Source organism: Apteryx rowi, unplaced genomic scaffold (assembly GCF_003343035.1).
Source record: "Apteryx rowi isolate R43461 unplaced genomic scaffold, aptRow1 scaffold_578, whole genome shotgun sequence".
In the NCBI taxonomy this organism is placed as follows: domain Eukaryota; kingdom Metazoa; phylum Chordata; class Aves; order Apterygiformes; family Apterygidae; genus Apteryx; species Apteryx rowi.
Window position 1 is genome coordinate 31,189 of NW_020450847.1, and position 19,044 is coordinate 50,232.

Here is a 19,044-nt window from a genome sequence, read left to right on the forward strand (position 1 = left end):
TCCTGGCAAAAGGCTAGGCACTAGGGAAGAGGGGGGAAGGGAGCCTGACAGCCTGGAGCTGTCTTTCTTTTGCGGGGAGCAGAAATGGAGGAGGGAGGGTGGTAGCTAAAGAAAAGAAGAGAGAACAGCAGAGGAAAAGGGGAAGGCCTCCATTTCTGGCAGAGCTCTGTGTATGAAGCTGGCCACTGCACTGATCATGGAGGCTGCTGGAGGAAGAAAGATGTTTCCTTCAACCTGGGAGCAGAAGGTTAAGCTAGTGTTTGTAAACTGATGGTGTACCCAACCCCCACTTATGGGCATGATGGCTAGAGCAGTCCTGCTGGATCCGAAAATGGCAAATGTAAACTTTGTGAAAACCTCCCCCCTCCACCCACTGTAATCTTTTGTGCTCTCCATTTGTGGTCCCATCAGGGCTAATGCTGGGAAGAGGGGCCAGAGAGTAGCTGGACAACCACCTCTCTGAGATAATGTGACCTTCACCCTGACTGAAACAGGGACAGTAACATGATGGGAAGCTGCCAAAAGTTCATCCCATTAACAGCGTGTAACTTATTAACCAGTTCCACAGAGCAGCAGTTACCTTAACACAACAGAACAGATGTGGTGTGTGTCTTGCTTTATCTATACTGGCTCTTGTTCCAGATCAAGTTACTAGTACATCTAGATAACTTATTGCTGTCTAATGGGGGCCATGCTGGTTGCTTCAGAGTGGAGGTGAAAATCCACATAATGCACTATGATGGGTAATGTTGTGTCATGGAGCGAAATTTCTTCTTGACTTCTGGCTCTACTACAGTTACTTTACTCTGCAGCAGGAGAATCAATAGCTCTAGTAATTACTACCCTTGCTAGTGGCAGTAAGATATCTCTCTTACTCATAGTCCTAACCCAGACTCCAAAGAATAGAGGTCTGTGTTAGAGGACATAAAGCATAATTTGTGGATTAAGCAGGGTACAGGGTAAAATGATTCCCCTCTCCTACTATCCTCAGAAGTTTGCTACGCTCAGGGACTTCAGAGTTAAGAAATCCAAGTGCAATGAGATAATAAACCTTCATTGGAGACCTTCTCTGCCCTGCAGTGACCCTGCATGAGTAAGAGAAGAGGATACTAATATATGCCTAATTTCCTTAGAGATTGCACCAAAAAAAACAAAAACAAAAAAAAAAACAGACCAGGCTTGTGTTCTGCCTTCTCCATCTGGTGCTTTAAGGCTTCTCTGCCTGACTAGAAAAATTATAATGCAGGAAGATCTTCCTTGCCCATAGAGGAGAGCGTTTGTACATGGGGTGGTCAAAGCCTTTTGAAGATGAGATTTTTACATTGGTTTGAACAGGCTGGAAGCTTGCCTAATTGTACACGATCCTCATAGGAAAGAGGTGCAGGACTGCATACAGCAGGGAAAGCCAGGGCTGCCTTTTTTGGCAAACTGTCAAGAAATCAGCTCACACTGCTCATAAGTTGGGTCTGGATCTCTGGGTGTGATTCCAAGCTGTGGGAGTGAATCCATGGGACTTTGATCTTAAATGTGCTATGTAGACAAAAAATGAGGAGAAATGATTTTAGTCAATCAAGAGGGGCAGGTATTTAAGGCCTTGAAAATCCCAATAGGCACTAGTGGACATGCACAGACACTCAACCACCTTTCAAAATCTTCCCTCAAGCTGCTTTGCTTCTGTCCCACTCTCAGAAGCAACTGTGGGCCCCACCAGCCTACTTTCAAAGGACACTGCATGACCCATGTGATTCAGCTTGTAGATGGTGATACAGACAAGGCAGTGATGATCTCTCTCCTGCCATTTACATCTGCTGTGGGTACAACTGTGAAGGCCAACAGCCCTTCTTGAGTTTTTTGGCTGGAGTTTAAGTGGTTGCCTCTAAGCTCCTCAAGCACACTCCTGCAAGGTGCTGGCCTCTCCACAGTGAGAGTATGCTTTAATGTTATCTTCATGGATTTCCAGCAGTGAATCTGAAGTTCTGTCATCAGGCATAGCTTAAAGGGATAGGAGCCCCACTTACGGAAGAGCAGTGTTAAGTTTTCTGTACCTGAACCAAAAATCTAGCTCCATTCGTTGATAGCATCATGGAGGTGCCAGTTGGAAGGGAGCTCTGGATGTCATCTAGTCCATCCTTCCACTGAAAGCAGGACTGATGCCAACGCTAGATCAGGTCAGCCATGGCTTTGTCAAGCCAAATCTTGAAAACCTCCAAGAATAGAGAATCTACCACTTCTCTGCTGACCTGTTTCACTGTTGCATCAACCTTCTGGTGAAGAAGTTTTTTCCTAATGTCCAATCTGAACTCCCCAAGCTGCAATTGGCCATTGCCCCTTGTTATATCTTCTCCCCCTACAGAGAAATGTCTTGTTCCAACATCCTTGTAAATGCCATTCAGGTAGTTGTAGGCAGCTATTCAATTCCCCCCCTCTTTGCCAGATTAAACAAGTCCAGCTCCCTCTGTGTCTCTCTATGGGTCACATGCTCCATTCTCTGACCAGTTTGGTAGTCCTCCATTGGATTTTCTTCAGGTTCTTCTTCTGCAGTTTCTTCACATTCCTCTTGAACCAGAGGGTTCACCAGACCAGACACAGTCCAAGTGCAGCCTCAGCAATGCCATGGAAAAGGGGATTGCAACTTTCCTTGATCTGATGACATGGTCCTCCAGCATTCATTGCTGCTTACAGAAGAACTTACCTTCCAAGAAATTAGTATATGTCAGTTGGCTGTAGCAACATGCTCCAGGAAGAAGATTAAGAGCTCTGGTGAAGATATTTGTTCAACTGCTTTACATGGAAGTGAACATACATGCTTCAAATCCCTTCATTAAGAGTAAAATACCTTCCCTTTGAAGAGCAGTCAGCTTTTGAGGCAACCTGATGTCTTTATTTCACATTTCTTGATCACCTCTTTGGAATGATATTGAGAGGATGTCTTTGTAGAGTGGAATACATAAAATAGATTAGCATGCACTGTATTGTAAAATCCTAGGAGAGGCAAAGTTTTTGCTCTATTCACAAGGTAAACCAGGCAAGCTCAGAGACATGCTGGTGCATCCCAATGAGCAAGAAGTGGAGAAAAGGGGGCATGGGAGACATGCATGGATGAACAAGGAGCTCTTGGCAAAACTCAAAGAGCAGAAGGAAGTGTACAGAAGGTGGAAGCAGGGACAGGCCACTTGGGAGGAATATAGGGACATCATTTGACTATGCAGGGATGGGACCAGGAAGGCCAAGGCCCACTGGGGTTTAATCTGGCAAGGGATGTCAAGGACAGCAAGAAGGACTTCTTTAAATAGATTGGCTACAAAAGGAAGACTAGGGAAAACGTGGGCCCACGGCTGAATGGGGAGGGGCCCTGGTAACAAAGGATACAGAGAAGGCAGAGATACTGAATGCCTTCTTTGTTTCAGTCTTTATTGCTCAGGCCAGCTCTCAGGAATCCCAGATCCTAGAGACCACTGAGAAAATCTGGAGAAAGGAAGACTTTCCCTTGGTTGAGGAGGATCAGGTTAGAAATCATTTAAGCAAACTTAACACCCACAAATCCATGGGTCCTGATGGGATGCACCCACGAGTGCTCAGCGATCTGGCAGACATCATTGCTAGGCCACTCTCAATCATCATTGAAAGGTCATGGCAATCAGGAGAGGTGCCTGAGGACCGGAAGAAAGCCAGTGTCACCCCAGTCTTCAAAAAGGGCAAGAAGGAGGACCCAGGGAACTACAGGCCAGCCAGCCTCACCTCCATCCCTGGAAAGGTGATGGAGCAGCTCATCCTGGAGGCCATCTCCATGCATGTGGAGGAAAAGAAGGTGATCAGGAGTAGTCAGCATGGATTCACTGAGGGGAAATCATGCTTCACCAACCTGATAGCCTTCTATGATGAAATAACTGGCTAGGTAGACGAGGGGAGAGCAGTGGAGGTTGTCTACCTTGACTTCAGCAAGGCTTTCGACACTGTCTCCCATAACATCCTCATAGGCAAGCTCAGGAAGTGAGGGCTAGATGAGTGGAGAGTGAGGTGGATTGAGAAGGGGCTGAATGGCAGAGCTCAGAGGGTTGTGATCAGTGGTGCAAAGTCCAGTTGGAAGTCTGTAACTAGCAGTGTCCCCCAGGGGTCAGTACTGGGTCCAGTATTGTTCAACTTCTTCATCAGTGACCTGGATGAAGGGACAGAGTGCACCCTCAGCAAGTTTGCTGATGATACAAACCGCGGAGGAGTGGCTGATGCAGCAGAGGGCCGTGCTGCCGGTCAGAGGGGGCTGGCGAGATGAGCAGGCAGGAACCTCCTGAAGTTCAACAAAGGCAATTGCAGGGTCCTGCACCGAGGGGGGGGAATAAGGCCCTGCAGCAGGACAGGCTGGGGGCTGAGCTGCTGGAAAGCAGCTCTGCAGAGAAGGAACTGGGAGTGCTGCTGGACACCAAGTTAACCACGAGCCAGCAATGTGCCCGTGTGGCCAAGAAGGCCAATGGTATCCTGGGGTGCATCAGGAAGAGCGTTACCAGCACGTCGAGGGAGGTGATCCTCCCCCTCTCCTCAGCCCTGGTGAGGCCACATCTGGAGTACTGGGTCCAGTTCTGGGCTCACCAAGAGTCTCTGGGCAGAGAAATGAGCACCTGGAACAAACCTTTAAATCCAATCCAAATATTTGACTTGGCCAGAACACCTCATCCCATCATCACTACCTTCTCCCATTCCTGAGAACTGGAACACAATATAATGACTACAAATCTCTTGCCATGCCCTACAAAACAGGTGTAGCAACTCAGCAGGGTACCTCCTCTTCCCCAACCAGTTCAGTCCTGTACATCACCCAAGGCAGTAGACAACAGACACTTACAGTGTGTGACCTCCAGTCCTCCACCCAGGGGTATATATTCTACCACTGCCCCAGCTTGTCACGCTACAAACTACAACCCTCATCCTGCTGCTCCAACCCGCTCCAACCCCACAACATTAACACTATGCTGGCAAGTTGTGCAAGTTAGTAACAGGTGTGCAATGATACTACTCCAGGCAACAAACTTCTGATTACAGCACATATGATTGGTGGAAGAGGGTAAATAATAGGTAACTTTTTCTGTCCTATATGATCCCATGGCAAGTGCCCTGCGTGGGTAATAAGTTCAGTTAGTCTATAACTAAGATTTCTGTGAAACTGGCAAGAGGATTCTATTCCCCCTACACTATAAAGCTGCAGGTAGGGATTTGAGAACTACTCTTGAGGGAGGTAATCCTCCCCCTCTACTCAGCCCTGGTGAGGCCTCATCTGGAGTACTGTGTCCAGTTCCGGGCTCCCCAATACAAGAGAGACATGGAGCTACTGGAGTGAGTCCAGCAAAGGGCTACGAAGATGATTAAGGGACTGGAGTATCTCTCATATGAGGAAAGGCTGAGAGAGCTGGGCCTGTTCAGCCTGGAGAAGAGAAGACTTAGGGGAGATCTTATCAACGTGTATAAATATCTGAAGGGAGGGTGTAAAGGGGATGGGGTCAGACTCTTTTCAGTGGTGTGCAGCAATAGGACGAGAAGCAATGAGCACAAACTGAAATACAGGCAGTTCCGTCTGAACATGAGGAAAAACTTCTTTACTGTGAAGGTGACAGAGCACTGGAACAGGTTGCCCAGAGAAGTTGTGGAGTCTCCACCCTTGGAGATATTCAAAAGCTGTCTGGACACAATCCTGTGCAATGTGCTCTAGGTGACCCTGCTTGAGCAGGGGGGTCGGACTAGATGATCTCCAGAGGGTCCCTTCCAACCTCAACCATTCTGGGATTCTGGGATGCTCGCTCACCTACATGCATCATGGTAAAAACAAGCTGTTTCTTCACTTGGGTTGTCCGGTAAAGTAACTGTTGAATCTCCTTCTCCAGACCCTCTCACAATGTTGACATTGCAGGCAAAGTCTCAGGCATTACTTCATAGGACCTGACAATTTTGGAGGAGTGGGGGACAACATCTTTATCTTCTTCTGATAGTTGAAGGGACTCTGGCACAGACAAAATTATTCATCCAATGTAACCCAAACAAACAATGGGAAAACTGGATGAAAACTCAAGTTTTTTAGTCCCTGCTATGCTGCTTAAAATATTTCTGTTTTCTTCAGCTGATAAAAATAGAAATAGAAATTTCCAATAGAAAAAAGAAATGACACAGATGATACACACTTTTGGTCCTCTACAGCACTGGAGGTTTATTTTCATTGTTGGGTTTACAGAAGTTGCAGTCTCATTTCACCTTCCTTTCTCCCATTCAGAGCACTGGGATGCAAAGGAGAGACTCACTGTGAGAGTCTGTTTATATGTTACTGGCAGCGAACAGCATGTTCCATTTTCCAGGTCCTGCTGGCACCAAACAATTCAGACATTGGGACTGGAAATAAAATCTGGTGCTCAGCAATGGAGAAAAACAGCCAACTCACTCTCAGAGATCTGACGACCTAGTGTCTGTTGTGACAAAAGCCCTAGCCCTGGACACAATGAGGAAATACCAGGACAGGGAATATGTCCTAGATCTCATCTGGTCACAAACAGCAGTAAACCAAGAGATATAGATCTAGTACTGAGGATAACTCACCCTTAAGGGCAACAAGCCTGTCCCTGCATAGCACCTTGGTCAGGGTGTGGAAAGGGCAAGGAACAGACCTCACTCTTCTGTACAGCTTTGGTTTGCAGGATCAAGATCAATCTGTGCCAGTGATGAGATAGCTGTGAGACGAATAAGTACAGAGATTTATCTAAGAGATTTCTCACAAATCCATGCAGCAGAAAATTCACAACTGCAGGCCTGAAAGTGATCTTTCATCAGGACAACACATTGTTGCACAGGGCTGTTCGAGAGGACCCTGCAAAAGACATGGAACAAAAGTGAGACCAAGCAGAATGCTGAGATGATTGTCTGCTGGAGGCAAGGAAGAAGAAACCTCTGCTTTTGAAAGGTGAAGCCCAGAGGAGGTGACAGAACCCAGCTTCCAAAGGGCAACTATTACAGAAGGAGTAATGTACACCAAAATAAACTATCTACTTCAGAGATTACATGCCCAAGTCATTTTACCATTGTGGAACCCAAATCTAAATCAGACAGACATGATGGCCTGCAATGACAGTGTTGTACAACCATCAGCAGGAGAACGGCAGTGTTGAGAGCTTCACTGAAAGATGATGGTGTTTAAGGAGCCTGGAAGAATAGAAAATTGAATTTATGAAAGGAAATAAGCCAAGTAGATAGATAGATTGCTGACCTACTGAGAGCATGATATTTGGCGAGTTTCCTTGAAAGTGGGAAGTGTTAGAGACTAACTCATTGTGTTGAATGCTAGAAAAAGGAAGGGGTCAGGCCATTATTAATATTAAAGTCACTGGACCAAATCATAATGTGTTCCCTCAGGCAGAATGCTGAGTTTCGTCCAAGTAAAGACTGAGCCAAAATGAAAGTTCTGACTTGGGTTGGCACCAGCCAAGCAGCAAAGGGCCAAGTCCTTGCATCCACTCTATGACACCAGCATTTGCAGAGTGGGTACAAGGTGGCCAAAACCAGGAATGCCCAGCTGGACCATATGCTTTTCTGCTTATGCAACTGTGGGCAGTGCAGGCAAATAACTTCAATGTCTGAGAAGCTGGATGAAGCAGTAAGTGAGATACTAACATCACCCCTGCTTTTCACAGGTCCATGACTTTACAAGGTACAGGGTAGTAAAAAGCAGGTCTTTTGGAGTTCAGGACATACAGGTGATGAAAAATATCTGCCCAGGAAGAAAGCTCCTTAGATCTGATGCAGGAGTCCTGGCTGTCTAGTGCACCAGGCAATCTGAATTAGCACTGTTGTTTTTAAAATGGAATCAAACTCACTTTGTGCCACTGAGTTAAGAGCCATCTTCCCAAATCCATCCAGAGCCTGTGCTGTTGCTCAGTCCAATCCAGAAACATTCTGTTTGCATACTCTGGAACAGGTCCCAGAAGTGGCAAGGAATTACAGAGAGACTAATCAGAACCAGCCTGAAAATGTAAGAATGAGTCAAGAGAACAGAAACCAAAATACTTCTGCCTCGCCTGTTTCTTATGTGGCTGACAATACTGCTTCTCCACATCTTCTGATCAGGAAGATCAGCCCTGCAGATCATGTCTGGAGTAACAAGTATATGTACACTCATGAGGAAGTAAGCGTGCTTTCAGGGGTCCTGGGCTGATTCTTCACAGGACATTTCTCAGGAAACTAAGTGAACCAAATGCACATCAGTCTCCTGGAGTTTCCTATACAGAGCACTATGTAGGAATGTTTGTTATTAGTATTAATACTAATACTCTACTACATATCTACATAGCCAATACACAGCATTACCAATCATAGGGTAAAATCAGGTCACAGCAGGAAGTGAAGGCACCAACAGATCCCTGTGAAGAGCCCAGGACCAAAGCTTATTAAAATTTTATATGAAATTTCCTCCTACGTTTTTTCAGTATTCATTTCCTTTTGCATAACCTTTCACTCCTCTGTTAAAGAAGAAGCCTGTTATTGTTAAAAGGTGAAGCCTGCAAAAGAAATTCAACCCTGAAGTAAATCTTATAAAAAAAGCCAAGAGGAGGACCATGCAGCAGGACCATGGAGGCTTTCTTCATGCAGAAAAATGGGTAACTGGAGAGTATGGTTGTTTCTCGAGGAGTCACGATTTACCTTAGCAAGTGTGAGGGCCTGGTGCATTCTCCCAATCCAGCAGAGAACCGGCTTTGTAAGTCTGCAGAACATCATACAATGCAGCTTCTGTCCAAGGATTGGAAGCATTCTAGCCACATTCATTGGACCTAAGTAAATAAGCCCTGCCTTGTGTGGAGCCAGATCAAGTGTTTCTGCTCTGCTGATGCAAACATGCCTCACCTCCCTCATGATCAACCACCTCAACCCATTTCTTCAGTGGTCATTAATGCCCCTTCCCCCAAAAAGCACCTGCTAGAAAATGAGCAGTGGAACAGATGGTTTCTGGTATCACCAGCCCAGCTGAGTTCTTGGCACAGAGAGGAAGTAAGCATTGAAAACAGACTGAGAAATAAATAGCTGTGCATGAACACAAGGAGTGACAAGTGTCACTGAGCAGAAGGAGCTGGAGGGGGTTGCAGGGAGGAGAGTATTCTGAGTAGCTGCTGGTGACCCTCCCCTCTCCTCCCTCCCATCTACTTCTTTGCCTCCTGGACTTCTTAGATGTACACTGAGACTGGAAGTGCACTATAATGTCACAGTCATAAATCCTTCCTCCGTTTTAATGTCACAATATTGCCAGAGTGACAGCACTGCCCAGATGCCTTGCTATTTGCAAGGAAATGGAAGGTCCTCAAATAATAAGACTGTAAACCATTACCATTTCCCTGGTATCACTGATCACCAGGAGATGAGCACCCTGTGCCCAGCAGGATTCTTGGCTGGAACTCTAATCCATCCTCTCTTTGGAGAAGGTGTAGCAGCTCCCTGTGTAGGCTATCCACTGCTCAGGGCAGTGTGGGTGGGAGTCATCTGTAAAGGAATCAAAGTAGCAACTTTTTTTTACCATTAACCAATCTGAAGGGCACTTGCAAGCACAGACCTGCTGAAAAGCAAGTCTCTTGGATAGCGTCAAGGCATAAATCACAAGTCAGGATAAACATCTAAAAATAACAAAACCTGAACATGTAACCTCAGGCCCTCTGTGCAATTTCCACATCTTTGTACATGAGTCACATGCGCTCTGATGCTGATTAGAGGAAATCCCCCTGGATTTCCTCTGAACTGCTCAGATACTTGAGAACCAAACTTGGCCATGTGAAAGCAAAAGATACTCCGGGTGTGCAAAAGTAAGTGAAAAAATGTCATCATTTTGTGGGTATGGTGTGATCGTATCACACATCAGGTGAACAGATTTTAAGCAGCAAACACTAGGCTCTATCATATGGTTTAACACCTTCCGTGTGCATGCAAGCATGTTATACACCTAATGTATTTGTTTTACAGTTTGCCACCATGAGTACAGCAGACAAATCTACAAAGAGCATTCAGTACGTTTCACTGCTCTCTACCACAAGGCCTGAGATGGATTGCCTGGGGTCTGCACAAGGAATATATTCCTCAAAATATAGGAATTGGAACTGGATAGGTGTTAGGTATTAACAGCTGGTAGAGAGCTAGAACAACTTCTGGTTTAACCCGATATAATAGAGTTCAGGATCTGAACTCTTTTGCTTAGATGAGTCTCCAATCCTTTGCTCTTGGGTGTTCACACTCAGCACCCCTTTGTGCACTTACTCATCTTCCAAATCAAAGCAGTCGCTAAGGAGATGCTCAGTATCCCAAAACCTAGAGCCAAGCCCTTTACAGCTGCTGACCATAGACAGGGAGCTCTAAAAGACAAAAAAAAAGGAAAAGGAAAAGGAAAAGGAAAAGGAAAAGGAAAAGGAAAAGAAAAAGAAAAAGAAAAAGAAAAAGAAAAAGAAAAAGAAAAAAGACAAAGACAAAGACAAAGAAAAAGAAAACACGGTGAACAGAAGCCACAGGAAAAAGAGCAGTTTTAGGTAGTTTCCTAGTGTCAGTTCTGTAAGGCAACGGCATGTTCTGTAAGGCTTGGCAGTTCTGTAAAGAACTAAACTATTTAGAACACTCCTATCCCAATATTCAGGATAGGTACAACAGAGACTTTGTTTGACATGTTGCAAGCCTTCACCTCTGAAAGGGAGAGAAGGGATGCACTGTAAGATCTTTCCACAAGTCCTTTAGTAATATACCCATGCTCTGTGTCTTCAAGAATGAGTGTCTATGCTCTGCACATCACAACCAGTCTCCAGAGTAACACATTTCTGCATAGACTTGACACACTGTCAGGGCCCTGAGGGCAAAAAGAGGCCTTATTGGTCCTGCCCAGCCACAGTTACCATTTTCTGGTTTGAATGCAAAATCAAGACCTTTCACCCAGCTCTCTCAGCAAAGCATCATGTTCACAGACTTAGTCACATAATTGTGTTCTGTCTTCCCAGGACGCTCCCAAGTCAGCCCTATGTTCTTATCCATATATTTGTTGTGGAAGTACCAGGATGAGGGGAACAGCCCTGCAAGGCCTTCAGATGTCTCTCCACATTTTCATCATCACCACCAATTATTACTTCCTGCCCCTGGAAGAAGGTGGTTTCTTAGTGCAGCCTCCACCATAGTCTAGAACAACTTCCTTTCAAAGGATGGGACAGGATTGCAATTTAGAGAACTAAGAGATCCGTTTACGGATAGTAAGACCAATTAATTTCCAATCTAACATTATTTTCCCAGTGTCATGTCCTTGAGCTTGTGTTTGACCCAAGAGATGTTCAGTGTCTTAAGCTGTTTGAAATCTCAACACTAAAATCTGCTCTCCCAGGGATGGAGAGAGGACTACATTTACTACGACAGCTGAGCTTTAGGGGGTTTTGGTTTGCTTGTTTTAGTTATTAATCTCAATATGACAGCTGAATAGACAATAAGATTTTCTATAAAGCATGGAATGTGCAGCTAATAGTTGCTGAGACTGAGGGATCAAAGATTTTCCTGTGTTTATCTATTAAGTTTATATACCACATCCTGTTGTTGTAGTATGCCAAAGTCTTCTATACAAATCCAATGGCAAAGTCCCTGGTGGAGCTCATGGAATCTCAGATGCTTTTCTGTTTTTATTGTCACAAAACCTAAACAACCATATTTGTACTCCTAAACTAGGAGTCTAGGAGTCTAAGGAATAAAATGGTAAAAAGTGAAGCCCTAGCTTTAACCAATGATGCTGCCACAGCAAACATATCAGAAACTTGATAGAAGGGCTGTGAGTAGTATGTTATAACATTAGAAAAAAAAATACACAGGTAAGACAGAGGAGGCTGTTTTCTTTTCAAGAAAACCAAGTCAAATTAGATTAATAAGTTAACTGCATCAACAAGCAACAGTTAGAGGAACCCCACAGACCAGACAAATACCAGTAAATAAAAAGGGTTAGAATTATATATGGAGTGCCAGACAAGGATGATGACAGCAATCATGGACTGATGAAGAAAATCAGAAAAGAAGCACAGTGATAATGACAGACATCAATTAATAGGATTAAATTAGCAAATGTCATGTCAGAATACGATGCTGAGATTAATTGTTTAGACAACATCAATAATCACTTCACAGAGCAGCAAGTCAGGAAACACACAGAAGTGGAAGCAGCTTGTGGCTTTGCCCTGAGTTGTGTACCTGCCCTGGCTTATCCTGATTCCATCCAATAACTTCTCTGTCACAGTGACCACAAAGGCATTGAGATTCAACATCTTTGCAGGAGTAAAAAAAAGCCAAAAAATCACTATAGTATAATAATTTGCAAAATGGGAAACTTCGGGAAAATGAGAAAGTTTGTTAAAGACAAATTAAAATGGATAGCTAAAAGAATAAAATTTTTGTAAGCAGTAGTGGGGACTATTTAAGGATCCCATTGTAGGCTGAAAACACACACACATCACGTGACAAGAATACTGTGGAAAACATCCAGAAAAAAAAACCACAGTGCTAAAAGCAAAGGGAAAGGGTCTTCACTTAAACACAAGAATGCATCCTTTAAGATTAGGAAGGTTGTCCAAATAAGAACAACCATCAAATTAGTCCTCAAGTGAATGGAGTCAGCCTGTGGTTAAGTGGTAGGGTGGAGCTGCTTTTCTGCAGATTACAAACTGAAATCTGAGCAAAAGGGGATAAATATCTGTTGAAACATAATTCTTTTTTCTGAGACCACATTTCTGAGCAACTGAGGATTCACACTTCTGTTTACCTTCCTCTCTTGCATCTCAAAGAGAGTGTTTCCTGCATCCTCCAGATCACTGTTCCTGATTTTAGGGAAAATTACTTCCAGGACAAGGCTACTGGAACAATAATCAGTGAAACAGTTAATCCTTAAATGTCAGCACGGGCAGCTGAGCTAGCACCTGCTAGCACCTACTAGCAATGAATAGGGCAGTTCATCCGGTATTGTTTCAAACCAAATGCAGAAAAAAGGAGCTAACTTGAATCAGTGAATAGGCATCAAAACAAAATCCCAGTGCACCTCCACAACCAGAACAGCAGGAAAGTTCACTTTTTTTTTATGAAAAAAATATGCACTTAGATAATTTATGACAAAAAAAAAAAGTATGAAACTGAAGGGAGCAAGTCATATTGAAGCTTTCAAGATGAATTTGAGCCTCACTTGAATGGCAGTGCTCAACCCAGGGAAGTGGAATAAAATTTGATAAATTAGCATTTTTCCCTTAAAGGGAGTCCATGCAGTTCCCCTTTTTAAAACAGACTGATGAGTATCATGTGAAGCTCCTTCTGGGAAAGGGAGGGGGAAGTAGCCAAGATGAGTCTGAAACAGAGGGGGAAAGTCTGAGTGGAGCATCTAGAAATATTCTCATATAGTTGTCTGGGATACTGTGGAAGAATCTCTCCAAGAGAAGAGAGAGGTGGTCTAATTTGATATATAGTGTAAAAATTCAATGTTATAATTTTCCTGTATAAAAAATATAAAGTTAGGTCTGTTAGAGCTCTGGAGAGTTAACTGTGATAAACTGTATTCATCTACAACACAACCCAGTTTTTTTTAGGTTTGGGAGTCCAGATTCAGTTCAGAAACTGAAAATTGTTGTCATTTAATAATTCAAGTCTTCAAGGACAATAAGAAGAATGTCATTGCACTGTCCCAGATAGATCCCCTCAGCTCGTCTCTACGTCAGTATGGGAGCAGCATGACTACATAGGGCAGGGGAGGAGGATTTGAGGGATGAAGATCCTGTCCCTAGCTATGGCACAGACCTGGTCCCTTGCTGTTACTGCAAGCATGCTGTACTGGTGAACACTGTGTCAAGTGACTACTGGGCTGGTATGTGGTAGTGTGGAATATTTCAGACCCTCTGGCAGCCAGAGAGAACACAGCTGGTGCAACTATTCATGTTAGTGGAGTCCATGTGAGCCAGAACCAGTTGTTTTGACCCTGTTATACTGGGTCACAGATGTGATTCAGTAGTAAGGGTGTGCTTTTGAAAGCAGAGATGATATACGTGAAAGCGCATCTCTCAAGAGAGGCTGGGGGTGGGGGGGCATGCAGAGAGAGCTGAAAGTCAAAGTCTTGCTAAAGAAAGGTACTTAAACTGTGTTCAGAGCAGTAGTCCTTTGCAGGCAGAAGGGAGCTGGAAAATAACTAAATAATACGCACAGAAATGTGTTTTGAAAGACTAGCTTCCTCTTTTCAGGCCCTCTGGTTTTATCTCAAAAGGAACAGTTTGCATATGGAAATTTGGAGAAGAGGAACATTAAAAAGAAAACTGTAAACAGGTCAACATGGGATCCTGGAATACCCACCTCTCATAGGACTGGATGAGCACAAGCGGTGAGGAATGAAGGGATGCTTCTGCATTTTCTGATGCATCTGAAAACATGTCTAAAAGCAAGATCACCTTCCAAGTAGCTGCAGTGTGGCTAGCAGATAAGAACTTTGGGAGTTCTGTGCCAGCATTGTTTTATAGCTCAGCAAACAATGGGGCAGCACTAACAACTGCAGATATATACAGCTACTCTGAACAGGGCACAGAAATCTCCTATCCCATAGTGAGATCCCTGGTTGCTATAACAGCTCTGAAAAAAGTTATGGATAGCCAGTAGTGTTGCAGCCAACACAAAGCACTTCACCTAAAGCATAGCATTTAGAGGAAAAGCAATCAACTCCTAGGTAGGAGGCATTTATAAAGAAAGGTCACCAATGCAAAATCTCACTATTCAAAAGCACAAATAAGGGGCCAGAGAAATTGTTCAGTATGACACTTACAGAGCTTAAACAGGGGGAATGAAATGGAAACTAGGAAAGAGAAAATTTAAGGCAAGTACAAAAAAAATCTTCCTGATAGTAAGCTGCCCTGTAGAACTGTCTCAGAGGACAGGCTGAAATTTTGCTCACCAGGTAGTATATAAAACTGAGCAAAGAAAGCACAGAAAAAATGTATCCCATAGAACAATCCTGCAGAGCCCCATGGGAGAGAGAACTGATGATCTCATATGTCTTTTCTGTCTCTGATCTCTGATTAGCATACACCTTTAATTTATCTGTAGCCGCATCTCACCTGCCCTTCAAAGAACTATTGCTGACAAGCAGACAACTTTAAAAAGTGCAAACTTCTTTTGGTAAAAGGGGTTTCTGAACTGAGCGCCCAGCAGGAGACACTGAAAGGAGTCTGATGGAGAGAGGGAAGGTAATAATGCTGGGTCTCTGGCCCATTGGCTTTTGTCACAGGAGAATTCTCAGATAATTTTAAAATCAAAGCTACAGCACCCTGAGCTGGTTACTCAAAATCTGTGGCCAACTCAGAGTGTGTTTGCTAGATCTTGTGGAAATACCATGAAATAAAATCCTTTGTTCACCTACCTCATCTAGCTTCCTTACCTGACCTTTCCCATCTAGCTTTGGCCTGCAGTGGAGGAGTCTGAGAGAACTTGAGAGACGTACAGATTATTTCCTCACTTGTTCCTGCTGCAGAATTTTCTGACCTGTTTCCCTCCATGCCAAAGCAGAGTGTGTATGACAAGATGTTTCGATCAGGCTGTTGAGCGATGGGGTTCAACATCTGTGAAACAGGAAACCCGAGGCTGCATTCAGAAGACAAGAAATGTAAAGTTGCAAGCTATATCTCCAGCTGCGCAAAATAAGCAGGCTAACACCAGAATGGAGAGCACTGGAGGTGCAACAACTTCCATTTCCTAATCTGCTGAGGGGTGACTATATATAAAGCAGTAGTTAGGGGAAGAGGTGATTAATCACAATGTTCATGGGTTTTCTAACTGTTGTCAACACAAGAGGCTTTGATTACATTGTGGTAGTAACTGTGTAAATGTGTGCAGCTCTGAAGAACTCCCTCTCAGGATAAGGCATGAAGCAGGTGGATAGGGATAGTACAAGGTAAAAAGGACCAGTGGGATAAGCAATGGCTACAGCAAATTGGCAGTCCTACTGCTGTCAAAAGCTTTACAGTGAAGTAGAGGTTCAGATCATGGTTTTGAGAAGGAAGCCTGCGAGCTTTGGACACTTACTGGGAACTCTTTCTACACCCAGTACTAAGTGTGAAGGTGCTTGAGACACAGGCGCTGAGAGCTAGCATCCCTCAAGACCCTCTGAGTCAGTATCTCAGCAGCATCAGAAATAAGAGGACAGGATAGTTTTCTTCTGAAGTAGCAGAGATTGATCATTGGTAGGAATGGTGGGGAGTACCGATGCTTCTAGCATGCTGAGAACCCCCTTTGTTGCATGGTAGCCTGATTTTCCTTTTGGGTCCGGATTCTGATCCCCTCCAGTTCCTGCCTAGTTTGAGGATGTTTGCTAGGTTTGGGGGGATACACCTTTCTTACTGGTACAGTTCACTTATGTGAATTGCCTGGGCATTTTCACCAAAGGACTTTGCCATGTTTTTCAGTTCTAGGACAGGGATGTTTTCTCTCTGTCCTCGTGGGACACTGTAAATTTGAGGAGTGGTTGCAGGGGAGGATATTTCACTCAATATAGAGTGCTGTGGACAATTTGCAATATGTGCATGTCGGGGAAGATAAGGAGTGGCTATTCTTGCAAACTCTTTCATCACGCACTTGCCTCTAAGGGTGGCACATTGCATCTGTGAGATTCCTTCCAATCCTGTGTTTCTATGTAGGGCCTTTAGATGGGAAGACAGGGAGTCTGTACTTGAGGGGAAGGGGAAGTTAGAAGAGAGCAAAGAAACACAAGAGGAGGAAAGCCTCCTTTGAATTCTTTGAATGGATATTAGGGGAGTCTAAAGAGAGTTGTCAAGCCCACACAGGGAGAATTTGCTGTCGTCATGATGAGAGCTTAGCTGGGAATGTAATCCGTGTAGGTGGAAAAAAGCTGACAAGATTTAGAAGCTGCTTAAATGTCCAGACTAAGGGAAAAGGGCTGATCAAAGACGGACCACTGGCTGGCTGCGGGGCCTGCATGTTAAGGAAGGAGTATGGCGTTGTTATTTGTGAACATGCAGAGAAGTGAAGGCTGGTGTGGAAGAATTAAGAGCTCTGGTTTGATGGGTTTTACCTTATTCTCTCAAATATCAGTGATAAGTTGAGTTATTTGAACAGGAAATAGTGAAGTGATCACACCATAGGAGGGTAAACAGGCAACACACAGTTAATATCTAATTGTGAATATAAATACATCTGACTTCTGCTACTGAGATGTCTGTGCTGTGCTCCCAATGGAATCAACAATAGGACACAACTCACAGCAGGACTAAAATGATCAGTCTGCCAGGAGCCAACAATGTTCCTTCCCACTAATATCAAGAAGCATAGCTTAGGGAAGTCTCCCTATCTCCTCACAAACAAGTGGCTTCTCTAGCATGCTTACAGACTCACCAAATCAAAGATTATTTTCCTACTAAAAGGTGAAGCAAACCTCAGAGCTCTCACAGAGAACTTCTGTCATTTGTCCCCACCCCTTCTAATAACACAGCCCTGGAAACCGGACTCTTTGATCTCAGCAGTGGGAGTATGACTCAAGAAGAGAGGTGTCTTTTAGATGGGTCAATCTCAGATCATTTATAGCCTTATAAATCAGTACTGAGGGCAGGGGTGAGATTTCAGCTTCAAAGAGGAAGAGTTAGAAAGTAGTAAATGAGATGTTTTCATCTTGATACCTGGCGTGCTTCAGCCTACAGGACTGGCTCTGACTCTGAGCTCTATAGTGACTCTTAGAGCATCTGTGCAGCATGAGGAGAGAATACTAAAGGCAATTTAGTACCTGTGTTTAAAAAGACACAAGAAAAAAAGATGAATCCCAGAAAAATATCAGAGCAAGCAAAGTGTTCGTAAACACCTGGAAGAAAAAGGTAACCACTGAGATCAATTTGCCAGGAATGAGTTACATTAAGCCAATCTAATTCTCTTCTGCTTCAGAGTAATTAATCCTGTAGGCAGAGAAGAAGCAGAAAATCTTACGGATTTTGACTTTACCAAGGATTCTAATGCTGCCTCACATCCTGTTCTCATTAACATGTTCTAGAATAAACTACAATGAAGAGGGTGCAAAACTATCTAGAAAACCATACCTCAGAGATTAGCTGTCAACAGTTCACTATCAACAGCGGAGACAGGTACTGAGTGAGGTGTGACCAATACCAGTTAGTATCTCTGTTAAGGATGTGAACTGTGAACGATGGGGGCAAAAGTACAATTACTAAACTGATGACAAATGACACCAGCTTGGGAGCTGCAAGCTCACAGGAGTACACGTGTTGACCAGATGAGCCAAAGGGGAAAATAAAAGGGAAACCATTCACGTCGGAGTGGCAAGTACAGACTCGCACACGGCTGCGGGTACGGATAACACATCCGCTCGTGCCGGGGCACCGCGCCCCGACAGCCGTCTGGCGTCCCAACGGCCGCCCCGCGCCGTGCGCAGCCGCACTACAGCCCCCAGCAAGCACCGCGCGCCGCCTGAGCCGACAGCAGGCTTATGCTTACGCAGCAGGGCGCAGCGCGTGACGGTACCGTGAAGGCGCCACGAGGAGGGGCGCAGCGGAGGCTTCTCTGCCATTGGGCGAGCGGCCCCGCCTCTAGCCACACTTCTCAGTGGCTATTGGGTGGGAGGGGTTAGTGGACGGGCACTGTGTGTTCCTTTCTGCCGGCCCTCACCGCTCATTGGAGAAGATTAAATTGCAAGTGGGGAGGGCTGCACAAATCTTTTACCGCCCGTTGGACGGGGATGGGGACGAAGGCGGGCTCCAGCGGGGCCGCTTTATTGGCTGGGTAGAGCTTTAGAACCCGCCTCTTTCCATTCCCACTCCTCATTCGGTGAAAACTCGCAAGTGGGCGTAGAAAACCCGGAGCCGGCCGGGAAAGCAGCAGCAGCAGCAGCAGGCGGAGGAGGCTCGTCCCTGTCCCGCGCTAGCGGTCCCCCAGGAGGCCCCGCCAGCGGACGCGCGCGCAGCATGGGCTGCTCATGAGCTCTGACTGACTGCTCTGAGCGGGGCCGCGTCTGCCCGCCGGGCGGGCGGGGCGAGACGAGGCCGC

At 44.9% G+C, this 19,044-nt stretch overlaps 1 protein-coding gene across 1 annotated transcript; it reads right to left on the reverse strand.

Annotated features, from left to right (window-relative positions):
* Positions 1-6,183: 6,183 nt before the first annotated feature.
* KLRG1 (killer cell lectin like receptor G1) lies at positions 6,184-18,557 on the reverse strand. The gene is given in 5 exon segments (XM_026082480.1): positions 6,184-6,841; positions 7,845-7,945; positions 9,344-9,498; positions 15,419-15,621; positions 18,523-18,557. Coding segments are annotated over 4 exon segments (549 nt in total). The 5' UTR covers positions 15,600-15,621; positions 18,523-18,557; the 3' UTR covers positions 6,184-6,729.
* Between the last annotated feature and the right edge of the window lie 487 nt (positions 18,558-19,044).